This window comes from Salvelinus alpinus, chromosome 18 (genome assembly GCF_045679555.1).
Source record: "Salvelinus alpinus chromosome 18, SLU_Salpinus.1, whole genome shotgun sequence".
Lineage (NCBI taxonomy): Eukaryota > Metazoa > Chordata > Actinopteri > Salmoniformes > Salmonidae > Salvelinus > Salvelinus alpinus.
This window is the reverse complement of record NC_092103.1, coordinates 4,717,282-4,726,974: the sequence shown is the minus strand read 5'-3', so window position 1 is coordinate 4,726,974 and position 9,693 is coordinate 4,717,282. Positions and strand designations below refer to the sequence as shown.

Sequence of the window (9,693 nt, the reverse complement as noted above, 5' to 3'; positions counted from 1 at the left end):
GTGCTCTATGACATTTCCTTCGGCCTCTAGGCTTGGTTTTTGCTCTGACATGCACTGGCAACTGTGGGACCTTATATAGACAGGTGTGTGCCTTTCCAAATCATGTCCAATCAATTGAATTTACCACAGGTGGACTCCAATCAAGTTCTAGAAACATCTCAAGGATGATCAGTGGAAACAGGATGCACCTGAGCTCAATTATCGAGTCTCATAGCAAAGGGTATTTCAGTATTTTATGTTTAATACCTTTGCAAAAAAAATTATAATAATGTTTTCACTTTGTCATTATGGGGTATTGTGTGTAGATTCCTGAGATTTTTTTGTATTTAATCCATTGTAGAATAAGACTGTAACATAACAAAAGGTGGGTAAAATCAAGGGGTCTGAATACTTCCGAAGGCACTGTATGTAAATGTCAAAAGGCAACCTGGTTTAGAAATTAGCCTTTGGAAAGACCTTTGGTAATTAAACCCTGGCAGTATGTTATTGCACAGAGAAGGGGATTGGGAGAAGTGTTTGTGGTGCAAGGGCAGAATGTGACACCCATCAGGATATCAGCCAGAGAAAGTACTGTATGTGGGGAAGTGTACACTGCAGACTCCATAGTCCTTTATTTATTTATTTTTATTTAACCTTTATTTAACCAGGTAGGCTAGTTGAGAACAAGTTCACATTTACAACTGCGACCTGGTCAAGATAAAGCAAAGCAGTGCGACACAAACAACAACACAGAGTTACACATGGAATAAACAAACATACAGTCAATAATACAATTGAAAAAGTCTATATACAGTGTGTGCAAATGAGGTAAGATTAGGGAGGTAAGGCAATAAATAGGCCATGGTGGCGAAATAATTACAATATAGCAATTGAACACTGGAGTGATAGATGTGCAGAAGATGGATGTGCAAGTAGAGATAATGGGGCGCAAAGGAGCAAAATAAATAAATAAATAACAGTATGGTGATGAGGTAGTTGGATGGCCTATGTACAGGTGTAGTGATCTGTGAGCTGCTCTGACAGCTGGTGCTTAAAGCTAGTGAGGGAGATATGAGTCTCCAGCTTCAGTGATTTTTGCAGTTTGTTCCAGTCATTGGCAGCAGAGACCTGGAAGGAAAGGTGGCCAAAGTAGGAATTGGCTTTGGGGGTGACCAGTGAAATATACCTGCTGGAGCGCGTGCTACGGGTGGGTGCTGCTATGGTGACCAGTGAGCTGAGATAAGGCGGGGCTTTACCTAGCAAAGACTTGTAGATGACCTGGACCCAGTGGGTTTGGCGACGAATATGAAGTGAGGGCCAGCCAACGAGAGCATACAGGTGATAAAACGGATGGCACTGTGATAGACTGCATCCAATTTGCTGAGTAGAGTGTTGGAGGCTATTTTGTAAATGACATCGCCGAAGTCAAGGATCGGTAGGATAGTCAGTTTTACGAGGGTATGTTTGGCGGCATGAGTGAAGGATGCTTTGTTGTGAAATAAGAAGCTGATTCTAGATTTAATTTTGGATTGCAGATGCTTAATGTGAGTCTGGAAGGAGAGTTTACAGTCTAACCAGACACCTAGGTATTTGTAGTTGTCCACATATTCTAAGTCAGAACCGTCCAGAGTAGTGATGCTGGACGGTGTGGGCAGCGATCGGTTGAAGAGCATGCATTTAGTTTTACATGCATTTAAGAGCAGTTGGAGGCCACGGAAGGAGAGTTGTATGGCATTGAAGCTCGTCTGGAGGTTAGTTAACACAGTGTCCAAAGAAGGGCAAGAAGTATACAGAATGGTGTCGTCTGCGTAGAAGTGGATCAGAGAATCACCAGCAGCAAGAGCGGCATCATTGATGTAGACCTGTTCAATGCTGAGAAACAGTGAACCAGCACCACAGCACACATTCAGCGCTGCTGTTAGGGTGTTTACAAAGTGTTCCCCTGCTGCCTAAGGGAAGTGTATTTGTAAGTAAATGCTTTCAGAGATTACACACACCAATTCCTACAGGGATTCAACCCCATCTATTCTTAGGTAATATAACTCCTTGGTATTAACAAAGAGCTATTGAAATAAAATGACATAACATCCTTATGCTATTGCAATTACCGTCATCTAGCCCCATGTTAATGTGGGTTGAACTGATATCCAGGAAGTATTTTCTTCAGAATAGCTTAGTGCTGTTCAATGTTGCTGCATTAATGGTGAACAGATATAATTCTCCACTGCTGAGGAGGTGCTCATTATCATAACACAATGCATTGTTGCTGACTCATTTCCCTAACTCTGTATTTTCTAGGAATTGTTCCTGTCCCGCTAGTTCCATCTCTGTCAGCTGATCAGCTGATCATGAATGGTTACTGTCTGCTTGACATTTCAAATCAATGTTTATTGGGGTAAAAATACAAAAACCGATACTCATCATCCCTCTTCTTTCAGACATGTACCTCTAAAAAACACTCCATTAATTATCTATAGGGCTACTTGTTATTTACACAAGTGCACTAGAATACTGTCAGGTACACTAGAAATGTGGTTACACATCAAATGCAAATCTTCTGGCATCATTATGACATGAAATAATAATTGAATACCTCCCTTTCAAGGTCATGACATATAACACATTCAAAACACACTCCAGGTTGGCCAGTAGAAATGTCCTCAATTAATTCTAACACATCTAAATTCTAGTAAGTGGTGTGCTTTTGACTAATCAATGCTACAAAGGACTTTAATTAGCCTGCTGCTCTGACATTTCAGAGTATCTATCTACAAATCTTTAGGCCTTCATTTGCATCTGCGTTTGACAGGGTGGCTACATCAAAACATTGTAGATACAGTAAGCCCATTCCAACGTCTCAGGGCATTTAATTAATGTCCCCGGAACAACAGGAAGCTTATTTCACCTCTTAATTGAGCAATAAACCCTGAAGGTCATTCTCAATTATAGTGTACCTCCGAATGGCAGACAGACAAGAGGCAGACAACATACTGGTGTTCAGAGGTTTTCTCAACCTTACTGCAGCACTTAGTGGAAATCATATACAACCTAATGCTTTGAAAGTATAAGGACGTCTGCTTAGGGTCTTGAGACACTCAGCCATTAGACATGTTAGTAATGTAAACATGGGGACTGGAATGTCTAGCATGAGAGCATGTCAAACTCCCAGACAAAGTCTAATACGTATATTTTTCCTGTATTGATACACATTGACTTTCTTTTGGTCTTTTTTTTTAAGACATGCAGCTCCCTCATAACATCATACGGTAATGGGCAATATAATACTAATAAGGAAAAATCTAGTTATACAATGCAGTCAGTGGAATGAGATGGGAGAGATGAAAATGGTAGAGGATACTGTATACAGAGGAAAAACTGGTAACAGGACAAAGTGTGCAGTCATGTAAGATTATAGTAAGTAACAGAATGAGACAACATGAAACTTTTAATAATGTGTTTTGAAAACCAACAAGATTAACCATAATAACATTATTCTCTCAATCAAGAGACTGGAGAATAGAGTATTTCAACTTGTCACATAATCGGTGATTAAAGGCCAACTTGAGCAATCATCGCCAACCCAAGTAATTGCTTCTTGATGCAAACTCATTACCATATTCATTCTCAGCTCACCCCAGGAACTTTGGAGACATGCAGAGTCATGTACACATCCACAAGAGGGAATGATTATCAATGGTTTCCACAATCAAACACTGCAATAAATACACGTTCCTTTTTTTCTCTGAAAGCTGGACAGAATCCACTCAGAACCTGGACATTTTACATTCACATTTTTTGTAATTTAGCGGACAGTCTTAACCAGAGCAACTTACAGTATTGATTGCATACATTTTCATACTTTTTTCATACTTGTGCCCCGTGGGATGTATGGTAGACAAACAGAATATGACTTCAGCTGATTATTTCAGGTTTATTAGCAACACCACATTATTCCCGGAATGATGCAAGTGTCTTGTGTAGTTTTATAGACCTACTTCCCACTTACTTCCCATTCCAGAGTGATGTAAACGTTAAAGACCAAATACCAAAAGGCTGTTGTAAATGTAATACTGTGGGTAATTCTAGAATGCTATTATTTTAGAATAATTGGCTGTCGCAACCTTATTAAGACTGATAAAGGCCTCCCGAGTGGCGCAGGTGTTTATGGCACTGCATCGCAGTGCTAGCTGTGCTACTAGAGAAAAACATACACAAGGCGTCAAATGCAGTGTTCTGTCTTTTTAATTGCAAATATCAGTTCATGTAATTACATGAATACATATTCTCAAAAACGAAAGATCATATTATACAATTTAAGATACAGAAGGGTAATCTGGCTGGCAGATGGATGATGAGATGAGACGATCTCGTTGGTCACCTCTACACCTCCCAGCAGGGCCGGTACACCCTTCCCACCATACACCTCATGGTGTCCCTCCTGACGATGGAGATGCTTGGGCTCAGGTCCTGGCCAGCCTCTCTGCGGTCCATAGTCAGGGCTCTGTCAGGCCCGGCGGCTGCAGCTCTCAGCTTGTAGAAAGGAAGTCCTCTGTTCAGGTTCATCCACAGGCCAGAGTCTGCCAACAAGACAATCTTGGAGCTCCTGCCTCTGACTGAATCAGGGCTGTTTTCAGCCACCTCTACACTCAGTAGGGAGTCTAGGGTATCTTGCTCCAAGGCGACGTTGTCCGTCTTGCCGATGGGGATCGCCGTGGACGGTGTGTAGCACTCCAAGACAAGTGCCACGGCAAAGGAGATGGAGAGGACAGAGTGTCTCATCTTGGAGAATGAGGATCTTCGTTGAGGTTGATGTTGCAGGTTGTTGTGATTTTTTTTGAGCTGGTTCTCTTCTGACCGAGATGTTTGTCTTCCTCTTTTATACCGTTTGGCCTTCCAGGATTTGCAACATTTGACATTTGTTTCATCACTGCTTTTCTTCTCATTGTGTTTCAGGATATTAAACAACAGTATAATGACGTGGTTGATGAGACCCCTATCAGTGTTGGAGTGTTGTGTCTTGTGGAGAGTTAATTAAGCTTATCTGTAAAGTGGCTGGTCTTTCTAAAGTCTGTGAGGATGAAACAGTGGGATTTCATTGAATGAGGACACAAAGGAAGACGCCATTCCAAGAGCCTGCCCTTTAAAATAACTGGAGTGCATTACTCACCCATTGACTACCTAGTGGTTAAGGACTCTCAATGATACATACTCCCCTCTCATGGCCACCTTATGACAATGTAAAATAAGGGATTTCAGGTGGGATTACAGTTGAAAAGTAAACTAGTGAAGTGATCATTGAAGAGCTTGGTGTGTATGTGGCACCAGGAAAACCAGCAGGGTTCTTTGAATACGTGTTGAGAGGAAATTCACAACGTCACTGATGTAAGGCTTTGGTGAAGATCGGAAATGTCTCTTAATTCAGAGCATATCCTTTACGTCTGCTGTCTGTGCTCTCTGTAAAGCTTTATTTGTTCACTTACTGGTACCTGCATATTTGCAACCTTACCTAATTAGGAAGATCAGACAGGGAGTTAGGTTTGAAAACCTGCTCACATACTGTAGCCCTCTTGAAACAGAATGCTGGTGTGAGGCTGATGGGTTCAAAGTCAGCTTGGCTAGAGATATGCACAAAAAAGGAGATATTGGCTGGTGGACCGTCAATGGTTTTGTTTGGTGATTTATAGTGATGACCTCAGATCAGATATTGCTACGGTCAGATAATGTTACTGCATAATAACTTTTCAAATACGCACAACTCTCATCCAAAGAAGTGTATCTTTTTGGGGAGCTGTTATTATTGTTCTATAAATAGGCCTACTACAGTATATTTTGGACATTTTGTCTGTTTATTCATACTAGCATGTCTTGCTTCAAATCTTAGCTTTGTTTGACAAGGGTTGGTTTTTGTCCAATGGTCAAATCCAGCTGTAAAACTTTAAAGTGGAGGATGTTTTTGTGTCTTAGAGTAGTTTTCCAAGGCATTTTAAAGAAATTGATCACTATAGATAGGAATCCGATTTGTTCAGACATCGTTAGCACCCATATACTGTGTGAAAATGACACTCTAAGATGTTCTCCCATAGTTCCCCAATTAAGAGGAATAAACTTGAAGTAGGTGGTCTCTGTGTGTTCGTCTCAGAGAAATGCTTTAATGGCCTCTTTTAATGTTATTTTCCCTTCTCCTTATCAGAGAGGAAATGGTTCTGTTGAAGGGGATCTAGAAGTTTGCATTATTGTTTTCAGCAAATTAATACTCCAGCCTCCTCTTTCTGCAGGTGAATGTTAAATGTCAAAAAATAATTGGATGCAAACAAGCCGACTGGCTCGAACAGAAAATATTAAACTATATTGCAACTCAAATAATCAAACACGATTCTATTAAAATCAAGCAACTAGCTAGAGACAAAATCAAAATTTCATAAGGATTTCTAGCAGGTTTTAGTATGATATACAAGAAAAAAAGCGTATCAGGATGCAGTACTATGTCTTTTTTATTCAATTAATGTCCTCTTACTCCATTTATTTAAAAAAAGTTCATCACCCCCCCAAAAAAATAATATTCAAGCACTTGATATTTCTTCAAAATCAAAACAACCTTAAAATCTATATCGAACTTACACTGAACAAAAATATAAACGCAACATGTAATGCTTTGGTCCCATGTTTCGTGAGCTGAAATAAAAGATCTCAGAGATGTTCCATATGAACAAAAAGTTTATTTCTCTAAATTGTGTGCACAAATTTGTTTACATCCCTAATAGAGAGCATTTCTCCTTTGCCAAGATAATCCATCTACCTGACAGGTGTAGCATATCAAGGAGTTGATTAAACAGCATTGTAACGGTTTTCCTCTTCATTGTCTGAAGAGTAGCAAGGATCGGAGGACCAATGTGCAGCGTGGTAAGTGTCTATTTTAATTATATAAAACTGAACACTAAACAATACAAAGTAACAAAGTGCAAAATACTGAAGAAAAAAAAACCCGAAACAGTCCCATGTGGTGAAAACACTAACACAGGATACAACCACCCACAAAACACAAAGGAAAACAGGCTACCTAAATATGGCTCCCAATCAGAGACAACGACTGACACCTGCCTCTGATTGAGAACCATACTAGGCCAAACACATAGAAAAAGACAACCTAGACATACAACATAGAATGCACACCCACATCACACTCTGACCAAACAAAACATAGAAACATACAAAGCAATCTATGGTCAGGGCGTGACAAGCATGACCATTACACAGGTGCACCTTGTGCTTGGGGACAATAAAAGGCCACTCTAAAATGTGTGGTTTTGTCACACAACACAACGCCACAGATGTCTCAAGTTTTGAGGGAGCGTGCAATTGGCATGCTGACTGTGGGAATGTCCACCAGACCTGTTGCCAGAGAATTCAATGTTCCTTTCTCTACCATAACCTGCCTCCAATGTCGTTTTAGAGAATTTGGCAGTACGTCCAACCGGCCTCACAACCGCAGACCACATGTATGGTATTGTGTGGGCGAGCGGTTTGCTGATGTCAACATTGTGAACAGAGTGCCCCATGGTGGCAGTGGGGTTATGGTATGGGCAGGCATAAGCTACGGACAACGAACACTGATGTTTGGGATGCTCTGGATCGACGTGTACGACAGTGTGTTCCTGTTTCCGCCATTATCCAGCAACTTCGCACGGCTATTGAAGAGGAGTTGGACAACATTCCACAGGCCATAATCAACAGCCTGACCACTCTATGCGAAGGAGATTCTGCACTGCATGATGGTGGTCAGACCAGATACTGACTGGATTTCTGATCCATGCCCCTACTTTTTTTTTTACAAATAGGTATCTGTGACCAACAGATGCATATCTGTATTCCCAGTCATGTGAAATCCATAGATTAGGGCCTAGTCAATTTATTTCAATTGACTGATTTCCTTATATGAACTGTAACTCAGTAAAATCTTAAATTGTTGCAAGTTGCATTTATATTTTTGTTCAGTATATATTAAAAGCTAACTAAGTAAATCAAAAATCACCTGGCCACAGCAGTAAGCATGTATTTTTTAAATTAAATATTTTTCAATTAGGCCAACAGTTTATAATGGGTCAAACAGTCCATAGTCACATTAAGAACATTAATGTCATTCTGAAATGTGTGCATTTTCTAAAACTATGACCTTTAATGGCTTCTAGTCTGGAACAAATCACATTGGTTATTTTAGTGTGGGTGATGTACTGCCAGTGTGGCCAGATGGGAAATGCCATGGACCATTTCTTATTGAAAAGCGTGTCTGTGTTCTGAATGGTCAAAGTTAGCCAGTCTGTGATGACTAATTAGTCTGTCAGTTGACCATTTCTTCACCTTGTTTTTTATATTCTTTTACAGGGCTCATGTATTTGTCTCTGTAGATAACAAACATTCTTTATTTTTAGAAGGTGGGCGGGTTGGGATAAAGTGCATTTCACAGGCCTTCTGTTCCATAAGACAACATGTAAGGACCAAATGGATGGATGCTATGGAGGGTGACTACAGCTAAGGTGACTGAAACAGGATGTCATGACTATAAATCTACTTTTATTTACAGAAAATCCAGAGAGGGTGACCGGAATCAGGACAAGTGGAGAAACCGCTCAAACAGACAGACATCACTGAAAGTTGTGGAAAACACAGAGTAATGACACGGTGAAGAAATAACTGAAACCCCATTGAACTTTTATAACCTGTGATTGAACTGATGATAAAACAGAACCTCCAAATCGTATTGTTGATCCATTCATTCATTACTTTCCTCATAAACCACATGTGGAGAAGACAAACAGTCCGAACCCCACCGAGTTATTCATTCGCAGTATGGAACTGTATTGACCTCTGTATGTGTCCAGTGGTGTTGTGGATACTGTAGTTATAACAGAGTGAGGTGTTTATCTGTTGGTGGCCAGTGTGTTTCAGGCCTCTCCCTCCTCAGGTGTTTGCTTGGTGATGTGTGTGGTTATTGGAGTACAGCTGTACACCACATGTTCATGACAGACCTGACTCTATAACATAACTAGAATGCTTGTTTTATGCACTATGGAAGCCATTCTATCATAAATAAGGCAACATGAATGACTGCAGACTTTTTATACTCCTCAATATGTATTTTCTTAACTTTTCTCTCCTTGAAAGTCGAGTGGCAGGGTAGAGGACAGGGTACCCCTTCCATGTTTGCCCTTGGGTGAGGAGAGGGGGTAGCAGCTAGTCCAGAGCAGCGTTCAATGTGTTTGTGTGTTACAGAGAATCACATATTAACTGCAACACTGCCTCACCACTATAGAATAAAGTCCCTTTTGAAGTGCGAGGCCAAGATGGGCAGACCAGCTGACTACACTGACGATGCCAACCCAAACACCAGGCCTGAGTCTCGGGGGTTTGAAGGAGTCAAAAAGACCCCAGCCACGCACCGAGGGGAGACAGTGCCTCTCACATAACGCAGGGCCCTTCTGGACACAGCAACGCACTTCTTTAAAACAACACCAAGAGGCAGGCCGCACCAAACAGGCTAAAGTGTTATTCCAGCTAGGTAAATACAGGGCACAGATCTAACAGTGATGAATGCCACATATTAACAGGCACATATTTAATTATGTTGTTGAACTTCCATGCATTCTGCTGGCCAGTTTGAGATTGGGGTGATTGAAATCTATGAGTCTTTCCACTTACGGCGTGAGGATTTCTGAACCA

At 40.8% G+C, this 9,693-nt stretch overlaps 1 protein-coding gene across 1 annotated transcript; it reads right to left on the bottom strand.

The window, feature by feature from the left end:
• Window positions 1-4,203: 4,203 nt before the first annotated feature.
• Window positions 4,204-4,850, bottom strand: LOC139544625 (pro-MCH 1). Its single transcript, XM_071351944.1, has one exon. The coding sequence runs from the start codon at window positions 4,756-4,758 to the stop codon at window positions 4,360-4,362; it is 399 nt and encodes a 132-aa protein (XP_071208045.1). The 5' UTR covers window positions 4,759-4,850; the 3' UTR covers window positions 4,204-4,359.
• Window positions 4,851-9,693: the final 4,843 nt, after the last annotated feature.

What these genes read in the sequence shown, in the direction of transcription:
- LOC139544625 (XM_071351944.1), bottom strand. Translation starts at nt 4,758, where the DNA reads ATGAGACACTCTGTCCTCTCCATCTCCTTTGCCGTGGCACTTGTCTTG.